This window comes from Phyllobates terribilis, unplaced genomic scaffold (genome assembly GCF_046119375.1).
Source record: "Phyllobates terribilis strain yellow unplaced genomic scaffold, ASM4611937v1 Scaffold_11__3_contigs__length_659146591, whole genome shotgun sequence".
NCBI lineage: Eukaryota > Metazoa > Chordata > Amphibia > Anura > Dendrobatidae > Phyllobates > Phyllobates terribilis.
This window is the reverse complement of record NW_027362771.1, coordinates 232,974,079-232,993,163: the sequence shown is the minus strand read 5'-3', so window position 1 is coordinate 232,993,163 and position 19,085 is coordinate 232,974,079. Positions and strand designations below refer to the sequence as shown.

At 40.3% G+C, this 19,085-nt stretch overlaps 1 protein-coding gene across 7 annotated transcripts in view; it reads left to right on the top strand.

Annotated features, from left to right (window-relative positions):
- The window catches only part of SLC23A1 (solute carrier family 23 member 1), a 457,722-nt gene extending 440,135 nt beyond the window's left edge, over positions 1-17,587 (top strand). For 6 of the 7 annotated variants that reach the window (XM_073652114.1, XM_073652111.1, XM_073652110.1 and 3 more), the window contains 2 exons: positions 7,968-8,063; positions 16,744-17,587. In XM_073652114.1, the coding sequence (XP_073508215.1) occupies positions 7,968-8,063; positions 16,744-16,988 (341 nt within the window). In that variant the 3' untranslated portion in view covers positions 16,989-17,587. Of the gene's footprint in view, positions 1-7,967; positions 8,064-15,539; positions 15,596-16,743 lie in introns of all 7 variants that reach the window. The other variant, XM_073652115.1, reaches the window with a different exon arrangement.
- Positions 17,588-19,085: the final 1,498 nt, after the last annotated feature.

Genomic DNA, 19,085 nt, shown 5'->3' with positions numbered 1-19,085 from the left:
AGTCAAATATACACTACTAGTATGATTTTATAGGGGCAAAGTCCCCAATATAAATGTTTAAATGATTTAATTTGAGTTTTGGGTGGTGACAGACTCCCTTTAAATGTCCAAAGAAAGAGTTGTGGCAAAAAAAAATTGAGAACTGCTAGTCCTTACCTATCTGTAATTAAAAACTTGGAGCCCAATTCATCAAGGTATTTTAGGTCAGAATTCCTAAAATTTTGCAACTTTTTTAGAAGCTTAAAGTTGAGCAAATATTTTGCAACTTTTGGTGCTTTACACCACTTCCAGCTATCTTGGTAGAAAGTGCACCTGTCTAATTTATGATCATTTCCCTCAATAAGGCATAATTTATGTAAAAATGTACTCTAGTCCGTGACTAGAGTAATATTTCTGGCAATGGCTCATGGCAGTTGAAGGATGCAGCAAATTTATTCAGAGGCGCATGACTTAAAGAATTTGGCTCAATTTACTGCAGATGAGAGTTCATCAAGACTGATTTATCGTCCCTTAGTAATTTACACGCAGCATTATTATGATTGGTATGTTTCAGAGCTACAATATCGTAATGTTTATTGACAAGTTCAAATGCAAAATAAATATCTTTGACCAAAACGAATTGTGTTTCCAAAGAAAATTGTGTTATTGTTAGCAGGCTTTTCCATTTTAATTCTTATGATTTGTCAGAAAAAATACATGGGAGAAAATATTTCAGTTCTCAAGAATATAAATCTAGATTTAATTAAGGATATACTCCTGGATGAATACATGCTTTGCCATGTGCGTGGACCTTGTGTATTGGCACACACAGTGCCACAGAGACATGAATGAGAACTCAATTTTAACCCTTTAAAGGACCTTGACAAACCAAAATCTCCAATTTGAGCACTTACAGATAAAGAGCAAACAAAATGTAAAACTACAACAAGGTAAAACATATACATACTTTTTTAGATTTAGATAAAGATTTAAAACAGATACAAAAAAGGGTAACATCACAGGGAGGGGAGAAACCAAAAAATAGCTAAAGTTATAAAAATACAAACACATGGATAGCACAATGAATATGATCTACAATGGACTGAGAGAATCATAAAAAAGGCTATGTAAAGCCATAATTAAGTCTGTCATAGCAAGAAATTGATTGCTAAGTGCACGTAACTAGAACGCATTCATCAAAGCTGTAACGTCAGAATTCTGGCATAAAAAGCCTTGAAAAGTTGCAAAATATTGGCGCAACTCAAGATTGTGCTAAAATTCAGCATTTTCACTCAATTTTTGCCCAGCTCTGACAAAGGGGTCAGAGCTGGGTCAGGAAGGGGCCTGGCAAATTTATAATTAGCGATGGTGTTCTCTAAGCCACAAATATTATTCCAGGAAGGATTGGAGTAAACTTGATGGCTAGGTACACACCTCGCCAGAAGAATACTTTAAAAAATAGAAGTGTAATTTTTTTTTATCAATTAAATGAACAAATGAACAAAATATCTAAATCAAATCAATACTTGGCGTGACCTCCCTTTGACTTCAAAACAGCATCAAAGAGGCTCTAGTGGGGCATTCCCATGTAAACGGAATGCCCCGTTAAAAGCTGTTGAGGTCATCAATTGGCTGCCATGCTGTCGACAGGATGTCAGCACTGTAGCCAGTGTCAGAAACTCACTGGTGGACCCGGGGAAGGTGAGTACAATGCGGTTTGTTTTTTATAGTAAATTGCAGCTAAGGCAGAAATTTATTTGAAAAGGAAAAAAACCCTTTAATTCTTCTAGTTACACTTGCACACAGCGTCTGTAGTAACTTGGCAGGGAGCTTGTTCAAAGCATCTGGAAAAATAAATCACAGATCTTTTATGAGGGTAGACTTACGAAAATCTTTCGGTCTCTTCTTGTAATCCCACACAAACTCAAAGATTAGGGCTCTGTGGGGCCATATGATCACTCCTAGGACTCCTTGTTCTTCTTTATGATAAAGATAGTTCTAAGGGACATTGGCTGCATGTTTGGGGTTATTGATCTGCTGCAGAATAAATTTGGAGTCATGTGCCTCCCTGATGGTATTGCACAATGAATAAGTATATGCCTGTACTTCTTCAGCATTGAGAATACCATTAATTATAACTAAATTCAATACTCCATTTAATGTAATGCAGCCCAAAACTTGCCAGTAATCCCCACCGTAAATCTCCACCATACGTCACTGTTGCCTGTAGACACTTATTGTACTGCTCTCCAGTGCTTTTTTGGACAACAATCTGCCTTATGTCACAGCCAAATATTTCACATTTTGACTCATCAGTCCATAGCACTTGCTGACATTTTTCTCCACCCCAGTTCCTATGTTTTCAAGCATAGTTGAGTCACTTAGCCTTGTTTCCATGTAATTTGTCAAATAAATCTCAATTCAACCCAAATTTTTAGATTAATTAGAATCCACATAAAGCACAAAAGCAAATATGTAACCAAAGAGAGAAAAGGGAGATGTGCCAGGAACAACGTACAACAATGTTTTTAATAAAAACAAAAAATTTATTGAGTCAGTCAAAGAAAATTATATATATAAACAGCAATACAGTAAAAGCAAAAAACAGACACAGACGACAAAGAAAGTTGGTGAGTGAGCTAATCACATAGAAAATTGAGTAAGTAAGTACATGTGCACATGGGTATACCAAAAGCAAATCATCATGAGGTCGTTTTTATAGTAACATAAGAGAACACATGTTGGTTCACCTAGACTGCTAAAGCCTATCTAGAGGGCCTTAAAGGGGTTTTCCCACAAACAAAAGTTCATTTTATTCACTAGATCTTGCAATGAAAATAAGCTTCAAAATTGGATGAGTTTATATAAAACGTCCCTGTGCTGAGATAATCTTATAAATGTGCAGGGGATCACAGCAGGGGATCACAGCTGCTGCTTTTTGTGAGGTAAAACATTTCCCTGCCTGTTTTTAAACAATGTTTTACCTCACAAAAAGAATCAGCTGTGATCCCCTGCTGTAATGTCTGTATAGTCTTCTCCTTCCTCCCCTGCTGTGGTATGATCAGACCATGTTCCTGTACGGTCAGACACAGCCATTACACAGAGGAACATTTATAAGATTATCTCAGCACAGGGACATTTAATTTAAACACATTCAATTGTGGAAATTATTATTATTCCAAGATCTTTTGAAAACAATATACTTTTGTTTGTGGGAAAACCCCTTTAAGTATGTCAGCTGTTAGTAATGTATCACAATTACAGGTGAATCCCCTTTAAGAGGAATGCTGTGTATAATCCATAATAGAGAATAAATACAAGAAAAAGAAGGGGAAGAGTTGTAAATGGTATACACACAACCCATCAATAATACCTAAATGTGGTCAGCTCACCCATCAAGAGACCCGACACGTGTTTCACCACAGCTTCATCAGCTGTTTTTTTGCTTTTACTGTATTGTTGTTTATATATATATATACAGTGGGTGCGGAAAGTATTCAGACCCCTTTAAATTTTTCACTCTTTGTTTCATTGCAGCCATTTGGTAAATTCTTAAAAAGTTCATTTTTTTCTCATTAAAGTACACTCTGCACCCCATCTTGACTGAAAAAAAACAGAAATGTAGAAATTTTTGCAAATTTATTAAAAAAGAAAAACTGAGATATCACATGGTCATAAGTATTCAGACCCTTTGCTCAGACACTCATATTTAAGTCACATGCTGTCCATTTCTGAGGGACACGGGAAGAGGTATGAAGAGGTATGGGGACCCATGCCATTGGTGCCTGTTAACATTTTTTTTGTGCCTCAAATGAAGTTCCAGATTAAAAATTTTTACATAAAAATTGTGTTTATGTAAAGTAGACATGTGGGAAATGTTATTAACTATTTTGTGTGACATAACTCTCTGGTTTAAGGGCATAAGAATTAAAAGTTTGAAAATTGTGAAATTTTCCAAATTGCAGTCAAATTTCTGATATTTTCACAAATAAACACGTCATATCGAACAAATTTTACCACTTTCATGAAGTACAATAAGTCTCGAGAAAACCATCTCAGAATCACTGGGATCCATTGAAGCGTTCCAGAGTTATTACCTCATAAAATGAGGCTTGGCCATTAATGTACAAAGTGACTCGGTCCTTAAGGTGATAACTTAGCATTCTATTAAATGACAAAAATAAACTTTTAACACTTTTGAAAGCATGCTTACTTTGCAGCATTTTCTCCACACCTGCCTAAAACTTTTGCACAGTGTTGTAATATCTATATACATAAGTAGATAGACTACATGGTTAAATAGATTAAAGGGAACCTGTCACCAGTTTTGTCCTATATGAACTAAAACTATGACCTATACTTATATAACCCTTTGACTCACCCTGTAGACCCCCCAAAACCTTTTTAAGTTCTCCCGCGCTGCATGGTAATCCAGTCCGTCCGGTCCGATGGGCGTGGTTTCGGGCCTCTCCATCCCTCCACCCAGCTGCTGCTCTCCATCTTCCTTCTTTAATTGACGAGGATGACGCCTCTCGTCATCCACACTTCCGAAAAAACAAGTGCGCATGCAGGCACAGTTCATGCCAGGCAGACTTTGTATAACTGTTCGTAACAAAACAAAATTATAAAATAAATACTAAATCAGCAGGCCGCTAATTAGGCAAAATTCTTGTGGAGACACGAGGCTCAGTGGGTGCTCTCGTCCAATGGGCTTTCTGTCTTTAGAAAGACAGCATGGACCAGGGCTCATCCCACTGAATGCTCGTACTCTTTTTCCGTGGGCATAATACTACTTAGACAACACAGGGTAAGGGTAACATCCAATGGTAATAATTTACTGGATCACCAACAGTCAGTAACATATAGCACAGTCCCATCAAATACACAAGATGGTGCAAATGGCAGTCTTACCCTTTTGCTGGCTGGCCGGGAATTAGAACACCTGCGACTTCAGGGCTTCCAGGGCAAACAACACCAACCAGTGGCACCCCGCTTTTGGTGGGCACTCACAAAGAGGAGGTAGAAGTAAGCTTAGGAAGCTGACAGAGTACATTGAGGTATGTGGCCAGGTGCCTGATTGTCTCAACCTGGGTTTTCCAAACATCTTCGTGGGTTCAGTGGGCAGTGGATCAAATCTGTATTCCTCTGGTTGGAGCCACGGTGCCTTGGCTGCTGTCCTCTAGAGTCTCTGGAAACAGAGGCAGATCCCCCTTTTATAGTCCACAGTTCTTATTCAGGCTATTATCCACAGGTTTGGAGGGAGGTGGGAGGAGGTCATCTCTCATGGTTAGAGTGTTCAATTAACCTGCATATTTTGTCCTTCAATGTTTGCAGACATTCACCAAATTAATAAACATAAATTGTTCAAAATCCCCCTAATAATTACACACTGCCATAGAATAATAATAATCTCTTCCAATCATATACCCGCTTGTAGCAATCACCCCCCCCTCTCCAACTCCCCAACCCAAATTTATAGCAGTAACACCACAAAATGTAGACCAAGATATATGTCCCCATGATGTACCCAATGGATCCTGAACGCTGCTGCCAATGTGGCAGAACCAGATTCCCACTGACAGAAACACTCAACAACTCACTGTAACAACTGTTACAACTCACAGCCAGACTGGGGCAATGGTTCAGAGTCAGTAGCATTCATGCCGACTGTCTCCTATCAAGTGTTCCTCTCTGGAGGGCTAGAGAAAGGTGTGTCATGTACAGCGTGCAACGTGGGCACGCTTCAGGATTCTGATGCACTGATTTAAAGTTATACCACCCAACGGCCTTATTGCTATGATAATACATAGTTCCGGCCACCGGATGATTTAGCACTGTACCTTACTTTAAAACACCTGAGGCCGCATCCCGATCTATAAGACGAGCTGCAGCCTGTTATAGATTATGGTGCAGACACCGAGGATTCAACGGTGCAGTATTGTTAATGTACTCAGCGATCAGAAGGCCCTGAAACGTTGGTAGGTGACCAGCCTATGGGCATATGACCCTATGTCCAGTGGCCCAGCCACCGCTGGTTGTTGCTGAGTGAAAATTGCAAATCTGCCATTGTAGTGCCCGTACATTGTAGTTCCCAGTGTGTTGTAGTGCTCATACATTGTGCCCAACTCATGCGTCCGGACACATGAACTCCGTAAATTAAGCGCACTCTCATCCCTACAGAATTGCCAGACATATGGACGCTAAATTGGGTTTAGGCACACTGTGGGGCTCAGAAGGGAAAGGAGCATTTAGATTTGGGAGTGCAGATTTTGTTAAGACTTCTTTTTGAGGGGGAGCCACAGCACTTTTACAGAGCCTTTGTGCTACCAGTAACATGGCAACCCTGTTTATTTCCATTGACAGATGACCTAAGTGGGGACTTTGTTTTTTTTTGTGGATTGAGTTGAAGCTTTTATTGGGAACATTTTACATAAAATTACTCTGGACTGCGTCTGGCCTCTTTTCAGAGGTGTCCTTTTCAGAGATGCACAAAACTGTGGTCGTCAGTGCTTTTATGCACACTTAAAAAGACAGACATGGTGGAATCATAGTAAAGACAGATTCCAAAGTGTCTCCGTCTGTCTCATTGCAGGTAATTTTCTGCCGAGTTTCTGCCTTGGATTACGTATTTCCAAGATTTACACGGAAACCCCGGTGTAAGCGCTCAGCGTAGAGCACAGGATGAATGTGAGCCGAGCCTTACTGTGATCTTTGGGAGGTAGAAAGAGCAAATCAACAGCAGTTCAAAAATTGGTTTTATTTCTTTCTTTCCTTTTTTTAAGTTGTTCACTGTGTGATTAGTGAATAAGTGATTAGATGGCTTTATTCTTCGGGTGAGTGCGATTACATTGATACCAGATTTATATTGTTTTTGAAACCTATAATTTTTCTATACTTCTGCCAACAGTCAGGTGAGGCCTTTTTTTTGCGGAATAAATTGAAATTTTTATTGGTTTTTGCATCGCTCTATTCTGAGAGCTTTTTTATTTTTCTACCGATGGAGCCGTATGGCAGATTGTTTTTTTTCGCAGGGAAACACAATGTTTCCAGCGATAGTATTTTTATTTACATTCGAGTTTTTGTTCATTTTATTCCGCATTTTTTCTGCAGTATGATGAAAAAGCATAGTTTTTAGCGACGTTTGTTTTTTTGTTTTTTTTCCAGTGTGTACTGAAGGGGTTAAATGGTAATTCCTGATGTGGCAATACCAAATGTTTAATTTTCTGTTTATGTTTGTTTGTCCATGAATATATATGTATCTGTTGGAGTAATATTTTATTCATTTTTTTGTTCTTTATTTTGTGATTTATTTTAAATATTTTAACATTTTTTTACATTTTTCACTTACTCCCTCCATGGGACTTTATATTTTATGACTCTGATCACTGGTATAATGAATTGCAATACACAAGCATTGCAATGCATTACATCTGTCAGTATTACACTGACAAAAAACCCTTTAGACCATGCTACTGGCATGCTCCTCCAGTTGCCATAAATACCATCGGCAGCCTGTGATTACGTTGTGGGGGTGCTTATTGTTTGGGTGAGGGAGCCCCCTCCCTCTCCTAGCCTTCTAACTACTGCAATAGCTATTGATCATGACATTTAGGGGGTCAAACAGCTGGAGCAGTGAGGGCACCGCCCTTGGCGAAGCTCAGCTATCACTTAAGCCGAGCTCCCGACGGCGATTGTGCGAGCACAGCTTATGTGTCTGCTTGATAGCCATGACCTAACTGGATGTCATAGGTTGGGAACCCCTTTCCCACCATGATGTACAGTTATGTCAAATGTTGTGTAGGGGTTATAGAAATCTTGTTTGGGATTTCACCTTGAATCCAGTATAAATCTGGAATTGTACCCTAAACCCAATACAATCTGATATTAAACTAAAATGTGGTTTACTTAATGAAATATAAACTATCACAATGAACTTCAATGAGTAAGACTGAACACCTTCTGTAACACTTCTGATTGGATTTTTACAGGTTTACCAGAGTTAGATCAGATACTGACTGTGCTCCTAACTACTGAAATGTTCGTTGGAGGATGCATAGCTTTTTTCCTGGACAATACCATACCAGGTAATGTATACTAGGAAAGTATGAAAAGTGAAACTTTGAAATGTTCATGAATTATACTTATTCAGGGCTCAAATTTTGTGGAGTGTCTTTAATTCAGACATGACATTTCCACAGTTAAGGCCACGTTCACAAGTTCAGTATTTGGTCAGTATCTTATATCAGTATTTGTAAGCCAAAACGAGGAGTGAGTGATAAATACAGAAGTGGTGACGTGTTTCTATTATACTTTTCCTCTGGTTATTCCACTCCTGATGTTGGTTTACAAATATCAAGGTAATATACTGACCAAATACTGAACGTGTGAATATGGCCTAAATCTTACAAACAATCCTGACTAAACATTATGAGAGGAATTAATGAAGACTGGGTTTTGAAAAATGCTGTACTTCATTTCTTGAAGAAACAGTGATTGTGAAGGCACAATAGGGTAAAGCCCTAAAATAAGGGACAGTAAAAACGATAGGTTTGCTCACCTTGGGTGGTTGTGTGAGGACACAACCTCTATAAATGTATACATAGTCAGCTGCTGCTGCCCCGTGGCTGGGGGAAAATCCACCAGACGGAATTTACCGAAACAGGATAAAAATACGTTTAAAAATTGGCTGCGCAGCTGGAAAGAAGTTGACTAGCCCAGGGGAATGGGGATGACTCGGTACCCGGGCCTTGGGGATGTCGCGGTGGTCGGCTCCCGGGCCCGTACCCTGGGGTCAGCTTTAAGAAGGGGAATTGTTTATTAATTTTATGAGAGTTCATGACGCCACCTGTGGTTTCTGGTGAGAATCACCAGTGCTGCGGCAGTCCACTGAGGCCGGTGATAAGGCAGCTCGATGGTATAGCTCCCCACAGGTGGAGCTAGGCCTCAGGGCAGCGTACGGAGAGGGGGGGATGCAGGACAGGCGAGACCCAGCCGGGTCAGAGCAAGAATGGAGACGGACACGATAGTCACTTCAGTACCTTTTACTGATGGAAATTCAGGCACGTCCTGGAGCACTGTAGGGTGAAGGGTGCATATCAGGATCCTCCCCAATGAGCGGGTGTAGGGCCTCCTGTTTCTTGCCTCTGCATAGTAAGTTTCTGACCTGCCTGGAGCAAGGCCTAACTTTATCTCTATCCTGCACCGGCTGACGTTGTGGTAGGGCCTTCTCTTAGAGTGCACGCTCCCAGCTTACGGGGCCTATGTGTCTCCTGGCTCTGTTACGTATCAGCTCTCTGGTGAACCTGGGACCTGTAGTTCTCCAGGGATTTTGGTTATGCCTTACTGAGTTGTAGAGATCCCTGTAAGCTCGGACCCGGTGTCCGGTATACGTTTCGGGGTGAGCTGGGTAAGCTCCTCTGCCCCCACTGCTACTCACTTTCCACTCGCCTTCGGCCACGATCGGGCCCTCACTAGGCTACTCACACTAACGGCAGCTTGCCGCGCTTCACCGATCTTATGGCGCCGGCACACCTTAAGCTCTACTATTCTGAGCTACAACTGAGTCTTAGTCTGGATGAGCTCCACTGCAGGCTAGCAACTGCAGGAGCTGGAACAGGCTCTGTCCTCTGAGGTAACTCTTCTCAGACTGTACTGGACTAGACTGCAAACTGAAACTAGACTAAACTACCTAGCTCCACCTTCCCTATTTATATCCCTAACGGGCTCCCTCTGCTGGTCTGAGGTGGAAGGTGGAGAAGTGTGAATGTTTATGGGGGCCTCTTGTGGAGTGATCCATCAATGCACTCTTCTAGGATCTGTGATACCAAGCGCAGCTGGGCGTCACAAAGTCTCTTGCTGTGATATTCCTAGTAGGTTCTTTATTGTCCACTACGCATTTCAATGCCGTACTGGCATCTTTATCAAGTGTAAAAAAACAATAGGTGACCTTTTGTGGAAAGTTAAGTGAGAACTCACCTGTACCTCAACATTGTTATTCCTCAAAGCTTCAAGGCACCACACTAATAATGCTCCCTCTATGTTACATTGTGGCAAATTTGTGACCAAACCAACTAAAAGGAGTGTCCAAATGCTTTACAGATATAGAAGAGTTTATATTAATGCAGATAACACAAAACTAGAATATAATGGCACAAAAGATTAAAAGACCAACAGATATTGAAGGACACAAACAGGAACGGTCATTTCATGCTCTCTATGGCACTTTGCTTGGCCCAACACATCATGAAGCCAAGGCGTGTCTTATACACTTTTCTTTCATCCAAGCAATAAAATGTAAAAACAGGACATATGTTAAACATTAATGATACGGTATATATAGTAGATCAAGGATGCCCATTATACCAATGAAAATCATATACCAGCACGGTGGCTCAGTGGTTAGCACTGCAGCCTTGCAGCGCTGGGGTCCTGGGTTCAAATCCCACCAAGGACAACATCTGCAAGGAGTTTGTATGTTCTCCCTGTGTTTGTGTGGGTTTGCTCTGGGTTCTCCAGTTTCCTCCCACACTCCAAAGACATACCGATAGGGAATGTAGATTGTGAGCCCCAATGGGGACAGTGCTGATAATATCTGTTAAATGTCTAAATTGTAAAGCACTGCGGAATATGTTGGCGCTATATAAATAAAAAGATTATTGTTATTATACACCATAAAAGGCATTCAATTCATTTTTTAAATTAAACACAATAATCTTAGTGCATTAGCTATAATAATCCATGTTGTAAAAGTATTTTATGTCTATCACCTCTATTTTGAAAAATAGGAATCTGTTCCAAACCAGAAAATTTCAATAAATTCCATCAATCTCACATCTCTTAAGAGTATTTCCCTAATATGCTTAATGAGGTGTAGAACACCTTCTTCTGTCTCAGTTGATTTAAAGAGAACCTGTCATGTCCAGAAATGCTATTCACCTGCAAATAATTCATTCTTTGAAGTAAAATATTGTTTAAAAACAGGCAGTGAAATGTTTTACCTCACAAAAAGAATCAGCTGTGATGTCTGTATACTCTTTTGCTTCCCACATCCCCCCAGGAGATGTGGTATGATCAGACCATGTTCCTGTATGGTCAGACATGGCCATTACACAGTACACAACAGGGGCACATTTATAAGATTATCTCAGCACAGGAACATTTTTTTTAAACACATCCAATTGTGGAAATTATTATTATTCCAAGATCTATAGATTAAAATGAACTTTTGTTCATGGGAAAACCCCTTTAAGGAAGCAGTGCAAGGAGCAGCGACAGCATTGCTCACTATATTGTGAGCACAGCTGTAATCACACACGTTGGCACTTTCATTATCAGCCTACTGTGCACACACACATTGCAGAACAGGCAGTCAATCAAAGTTTCTCAAGTGATTACAGCAGCGATCAAAGTGTAGTGAGCAATAATAATAACCCTTGTTCTGCCCTGATGACTGGAAGCAAACAGCTACAGGAAGAATAAAGCTTCCATTTTTCCCCTCACCCATGACAGCACCTGAGAGAGAAAGGAATCCTCCCATATCACTAGATACGAAGCCAAGAGCACAAAATAAAAAGGCGACTCACACTTCCTCCCTCAATGTGGTTTCCTGTCTTTTGCATGTAGGTGCCCTGAGCACATGGCTGGAGCAGCCGTGAATCATAGAAAATGATAGTGTGTTCTATAGCAACCTCTAGTAAGAATGGCCGTGAGTACAGTGGCCCAGTCGGGCACTGAAATGTTAACATCAGTTCAGTTTGGGAGAATCTAGATTTAATGTTTAAGTACCTACTACCTCATATTTGTTGGCTGGCCTGGGGTCTGGTGTCTGGCCTGGGGCCTGGTCGGCCTGCAGCCTTGTGTTTTGGTGGGCCTGGAGTCTTGTGTTTTTCGCATGTCCTGCGGCCTTGTGATTTTAGCATGTCCTGTGGCCTGGTGTTTCTCATTTGGCCTGAATGCTGCTGTTTCTCACTTGGCCTGCTTTCTGGTGTTTTTCATTTGGCCTGCAGCCTGGTGTTTCTCATTTGGCCTGCAGTGTGGTGTTTGGCCTGCAGCCTTCTTTCCTTGTTTGTCCTGTACTCTTGCATTCCTCCTTTGGCCTTGCAGCCTTACCTTCCTCATTTGGTCTTGCATTCAGCGTTTGGCCTTGCAGATTTGCATTCCTCGTTTGGCTTTGCACTCGTGTTCTTCCCTTGGCCTTGCATTCCTTGCTTGGTTTTGCATTCCTCACTTGGCCTTGCAGCCTTACATTCCTTGCTTGGCCTTAAGTCTGGCCTCATGTGTTGTGGTTGGCTGCTGGCCTTATGTCAGGCCTCATGTCTTGTGTTTTGGGTGTGCCACCTTATGTCAAGTTTCATGTCTGGTATTTTGGGCCTGTCACTTCATGTCAGGCCACATGTCTTATGTTTTGAGCCTGCCGCCTCATGTCAGGAGTTTTGGCCCTGCCGCCTCATGTCTTTTGGACCTGCCACCTCATGTCGGGCACCATCTCTCATATTTTGGCCTGTTGCCTCATGTCTGGTGTTGGGCCTGCCACCTCAGGTCTGGCCTCATGTCTCATGTTTGCCATGCCACTTCATGTCTCGTGTTTGGCCAGCCTGAGAGGTTTATGGGCGCATCATAGTGTTGATTAGCCTGCCACCTCAGGTCTAGAGTTTTCTTCAGCTGCCTCTGTCTCATAGCATGACTTGATGGGGCCTTCAGTGGAGTATGACTTTCAGCAGTATGTACAACTTTGAGGGCCATGGCTTTTGCCTGGTTAGCCAGCCAACTTGTGGCTTGTAGGTCTGTTTTTTACTACTGCCTCAAAGATTCACTACCTTTTACTAGCAATACTGCTGATATTGGTAAGGTTAGCTTCCCAATGATACTGGGGTCTGTGGTGATTATATTTAACAACAAAAAGGGGCCTTACTTAAATACAGTCCTGAGGGTAGCTGGTGAGTCCAAATGATTTCCAGTCTATCCCTGCTACTTGCATACCATATTGAACTGGTCCGCATTTAACATCTTAGTCCCAATTTGTCCACTTGGTAGGAGGTGTAAATAATTGCGCTAATCAGAATGAAACAATTATAAGTTCATTGTCTGGACTGGTCGACTTGTAAGGGTGTGTTGGTGCCTACGCCTACTTCATCCCTTCCTGGTAAAACAGTAGATGTGTTATGGGAGTAATAACCAGACTTTTATAATGGTTTAATGTATAGTATGTGACTAATATAATGGGTACTGTTTTAGTTATAGATGACTAATGTTTAAATAATGAAAATGCGTTTTAGTATGCTGTAATAGAATAACCTAGGGAAAGTTTTTGGAAATTAGGATTGAGATAAGGTTAGTTAGGAACAGGGAGTGCAGTAGGGGACACTGTAGTGTAAGAAATAGGTAAAGTTATAGTTATGAGGTTCAGGGAATTTCCCAGATGGGAGGGGGAATAAAGTTATAAATAGAAGGAGTATTTCCTGGTTCTAGTCAGACAGAGCTTAATGAGTTATAGCTGCAACATTAAGAGAGTGCTGGAGAGGAAGAGATCAGAGGAAAGTCAGATTAGGCCAGAGGGCCTGAAAAAATACAGAAAGCACGGGATTGGAAAAGAGGAAAAGCATGCAGACAGCCGCCAGTACTTTCAGTGGAAATTCCCAGGAAATCCGGGTCCTACGGACCGAATCAGGCATGGACAAGGGTGCCTCTTTCATCTCCCAACAAGGGGAGCTGGATGGGATACTGAAGCAGGAGACTGGGCCAGGAAGCATGGTAGCTGTGAAGACAGAGAGATGAATCAGGGGCTTAGGGCATCAGAAATGGAATGGAGACTGCAAAACCTGATATGTGCTGTACTGGAACTGCCATGGAATATCTGATGTTAAGTAAAGTTGAACTGTTTAAAAAGGAAACAGAGTCTGTCATTGAATGTGTGGTGATGTCCGGATCCGGGAGCATGGAACCAGCAGAACCTTCAATAGTGAGTGTGATACAATACACTCAGACCACATGATAGACGGAACACTCTTTTATTTGTGGGAAGCCAGGGTATAGGAGAACAAAAGTTGCCCCTCGCCACTACTTCCCTCACAGACTTTTAACTTAGTAAAATATCTAAGTCGCAGTTATCCTTCTAGTTGGAGTTGATCAGGGTGTTGATAAGCCTAATGAAGTCATTGTAAGTGCAGTAATCTTTGGGGTTTGAAGTCATAAATTGGACTGGTTGGCATTTAAGTTGGTTAACCATTTAGGTTCCAGGTTATCCTTTTAGTGGGATTTGTAGGATAGGCGAAGATGAACAAAACTAGTGTAAGTCCAGTTGATCCTCCTGGTCTGGTGTCATAAGATGAAATGCTCAGCATTTAAGTTGACAAACGTCTATATTTCAGTTTATCCTCCTAGTTGGAGTTGTAAGATGGACAGGGTTGCACTAAGCCAAATGAAAACCAATGTAGTCCAATTAATCATCTGACCTGGAGTCATATGATGGACCAGTCAGCATTAAATGTGGTGAGCATCTATATACCAGTTATCCTTCTAGTTGGTGTTGCAAGATGTACATGGCTGTGTTAAGCTGAATAAAACCAGAGTAAGTCTAGTTAATGCTCCTAGTTGGAGTCACAAGATGGCCTTGTGAATACTAAGCGATTAAACTCTCAATGCCCCAATCTACCCTCCTGGTATGGAGGGGTAAGATTAACTTGATTGTGCCAAGTCGGGTGACATTATACTATTCTGCCCTCCTAAATGGAGTTGTGAGTTGGACTCGCCAGTATGGGGCTCTCAAACCATCAACTGCGCCAATCTACAATCCTGGTATGGAGTCGTAAGATGAACTTGATTGTGCCTAGTCGGGTGGCACTAGACCGGTATGTCTTTCTAATTCCTCAGGGCCTTATTACGGTGGCCAGGTTCTTTGAATCAATTGACTTCTGCTCCCATTAACATGCTAAGTCTTAGTACCAGTTTCTATATAATTTAGTAGTTGATTAGGTGATTTAAAAACTACAGAATATCTAATTACATCCAAAAAAGGTAACCAACCATACATATAAGTGAAGTCTGTAATTATAAACCGTCTCTGAAAAAAAAAAAGGATTTGTAACCAGTAAAAGAATTCCTTTTTTACTCTTGTTGGTGCTCATTTGTTGGAGCTCCAAATCGATAGAGATATTATCTTGATTGAATGATAGCTAAAACTTTTACAATCTACTTTCCCTAAGCACTATCCATTGAACTAGGATATTCTTGGGATCTTTCTACGGGTGTAAGATCTTGCAGAGGATTTCTTTGTCATCATCTCTCAGGTGCTGTCATGGGTGAGGGAAATAATGATAATTACCATTAATTTTAATTTTCCTGAAAACAATGACAGCACCCCTATGTATTCCCTCCCTCTGGCTTATGGTTGGTGGTGGTTCTCAATCTTCTCTTCTCACAATGAAGAGTGGGCTTGAGTGAATGTATAAATAACAAAAATAATGATAATAAATTGGATGACTCCTACTTGACTTCTTGGAAATCACATTGAAGGAGAAAGTGAGAGTAACTTTTTTATTTTGTGCTCTTGGCTTCCTGTCCAGTGATAGGGACGGATCCCTTGCTCTCAGGTGCTGTCATGGGTTTCAGGAAATTACCGGTAAGTAATTATTTTCTCCCTGTGGCTTCCAATCACTGGGGCTTGCAGGAAGCTCTTAGGCTATATGAACACAGAGGTTTTTTTTTTCAGGCGTTTTTGGAGTGGGTCCACTCCAAAAAAAAGCACCTTAAAAAAAATCACTCATAAAATGTTTGAAAGACTCTTTTTCTTCATGTACAGTACAGACCAAAAGTTTGGACACACTTTCTCATTTAAAGATTTTTCTGTATTTTCATGACTATGAAAATTGTACATTCACACTGAAGGCATCAAAACTATGAATTAACACATGTGGAATTATATACTTAACAAAAAAAGTGTGAAACAGCTGAAAATATGTCTTATATTCTAAGTTCTTCAAAGTAGCCACCTTTTGCTTTGATGACTACCTCTTGAAGCTCATCAAGAGAATGCCAAGAGTGTGCAAAGCAGTCATCAAAGCAAAAGGTGGCTACTTTGAAGAACCTACAATATAAGACATATTTTCAGTTGTTTCACACTTTTTTGTTAAGCATATAATTCCACATGTGTTAATTCATAGTTTTGATGCCTTCAGTGTGAATGTACAATTTTCATAGTCATGAAAATACAGAAAAATCTTTAAATGAGAAGGTGTGTCCAAACTTTTGGTCTGTACTGTATTTTGAAAAAAGACTTCTTCATATATTCAGTCTTTTGATCGTTTTTAATTGGCTTTGGGTTTTACAAAATGCCAAAAGAAGTTGACAAAAAAAAAATGCTACAAAAACGCCACAAAGACATCAGGGCTTTTTTTCCTACCATTTTGTAAACATTTTTGACGTGTTTTTGCATTAATAAATGTTGAAGTTTTCTTTATTGCTTGATTGGATGGATTTTTTTTTAAAAAAAAAGTGGGAAAATACTCAAAAAACATTAACACAAAACATTTTTTAAAGTTAACAATTTATTAACATTTTCTGAAGCATTTTGTTAACAAAAACATCTTCTAGACATAAAATACATACAAAACACCATATAACAGGAGCTTTACCTGAAGACTTTTTGCTTAAAACCTCATCATTTCTGAAAAAAACTGTACACAGCCTTAGATGCCATTGATAACATACTCAAGGAACCTTGCGGTACTTTGATTCCATTAATTAACATGTTTTGGATATTTCTTCCAGGTTCAGAAAAAGAGCGAGGATTGGTGCAGTGGAAGGAAGGAGCAAATACTAGTAGTGACACATGTATAGATCTAAAAAGTTATGATTTTCCATGTGGGATGAAACTAGTTAAGAAAGTTAAATACTTCAGATGGCTACCTATATGTCCCGTTTTTAAAGGATTCAAAGCATCTGTTCAAAGGGATCCAGCCAAGGATATGATCAGTCAAGATCAAGGAAGCAATTCATTGTGTACTAAAGTATAAAACAAAATTTGGACCAAACTTCTACGCCTTCAGAGATCGCTTTCCCTCCCTCCACCCCACAACCCATGCTACTACCCCACAAGTTTTCAAGTGAAGGTTGCAATTCAAATTGACACACCAGAAAAAAATAAAGATTTTGTAATATAGACCAATTTGGGTGAATTAACCTACCTACTGTATGTGTTCATGTCATATATTATTTGTCTAAAAAGCTGTTTCAATGGTCTTTAGAATATGTGTCCATAGAATGCACAAGAAGAACATCATCTGCTGCATATTTTGAGCTGGTAGCAGCAGTTGTGATAACTATATACAGTATTTTGCTTACAGGGTAAAGGTATTATGCGTATAGAAGGTTGTCGGAATCTGAGTGTGCTTGAAAATGATTCTAATAATCTGAGTAAGCTTGAAAAAGAGCACAGTTGCTCGAAATGTCGCTCAGGTGTATGTGATTGACCCAGTGTCTCTGCCTGTTCCTATTTAGAATGAAATTTCTACTTGTGTATACCACACTATTCATGTAATTATTCATTTTGGTGTTTATCCTGCATGTAAGTTAGATGTCTGAATTATTAAAAATGGATGTTATTCTGTGCCATTTTTTGAGATAAAAAATAATCTATATGAAGAGAACTAAAAGTTGCCATTGTCTTTATTTGTGGAAGGCCACCCTCTCACACTAAGCAAACTTTGGAGGTTGGGACTCAGCAGTCCCATCAAGTTGGTTTCCAAGAGAAGCACTTCAAAGCAAATAGAGCTACCGATTCCTACCTGACTGCCTGGTGCCGCTGGCATTGTGGCTGGTCTCTCCACTGTTTGTTCAGGCTCCGCATGTTTGAAGGTATGTCTACATACTTGGTTCGGTGTGTATGTAGGTTCTTGTGTATACCTGTGAAGGTAAAAGTGTGTCTGTGTGCATGTTTGTAAGTATGCATAAGTCCTGTCTATAAATGAGTGTGTATGTACAGTAGCATGTACAGGTTTGGACACCCCTGGTCAAAATGACTGTTATTGTGAACAGTTGACCCACTCACCCCCAGGCCATTTTCCGTTTTTGTGCTTTCATTTTTTGCTCCCCTTCTTCACAGAGCCATAACTGTGATATTTTTTATTTAAGTGGTGAAAAAAAAATCCAAAAAGTTAAAAAAAAAAAAAGTCGCCATTTTCCAAGACCTGTAGCATCTCCATTTTTGGGGATCTGGGGCCGGGTGAGAGCTTATTTTTTGCGCTGAACCAATGTTTTTATTGATATAATTTTGGGGTAGATATGATATTTTGATCGCCAGTGATTGCACTTTATTGCAATGTTGCGGCGACCAAAAAAACATAATTCTGGCGTTTTGATTTTTTCTCATTACGCCGTTTACCTATCGGATTTATTCTTTTTATATATTGATAGATCGGGCAATTCTGAACGCGGCGATACCAAATATGTGTATATTTGATTTTTTTTATTTTATTTGAATGGGGCGAAAAGGGGGCAATTTAAACTTTTATTTTTTTAATAGTTTTAAGAACTTTTTTTACTTGCTTTAATAGTCTCTAAGGGAGACTAAAAGCTGCGATGTTCTGATCGCCTGTGCAACATCATCAGATCGGCTGTGTGTAGCAGAAATGTTCACTTGCTATGCAATGGCAACTACAGGGGTCTCCTGTTGACCCTGGGTTGTCATGCCATCTGCGACCCGTGGTCATGTGACTAGTGACGTCCTTCCGCCGTGGCCATGTTAAATGTCGCTCTCAGAGATTGACAGAAGCATTTAACATGTTAACAGCCGTGGGTGGATCGCGATTCCTCCCGCAGCTATTAGGGACACATGACAGTTGATCAGATCAGGGGTCACGTCCCTGGAAAGGTGCGGGCTCATGGAGCCCGCGCCAAAGGGAGAGTCATGCCATGTGACGTACATGTACGCCACATGTCGTAAAGGGGTTAAGAAAGTTAAAGATGAAATGATCTCTAAAAGGTCTAAAGTTAAAGATGAGACATTTCCGTTGCATTTTAGACAAAAAAATAAAAATAAATTATACACTGCTCAAAAACATAAAGGGAACACTCAAATAACACATCCTAGATCTGAATGAATGAAATATTCT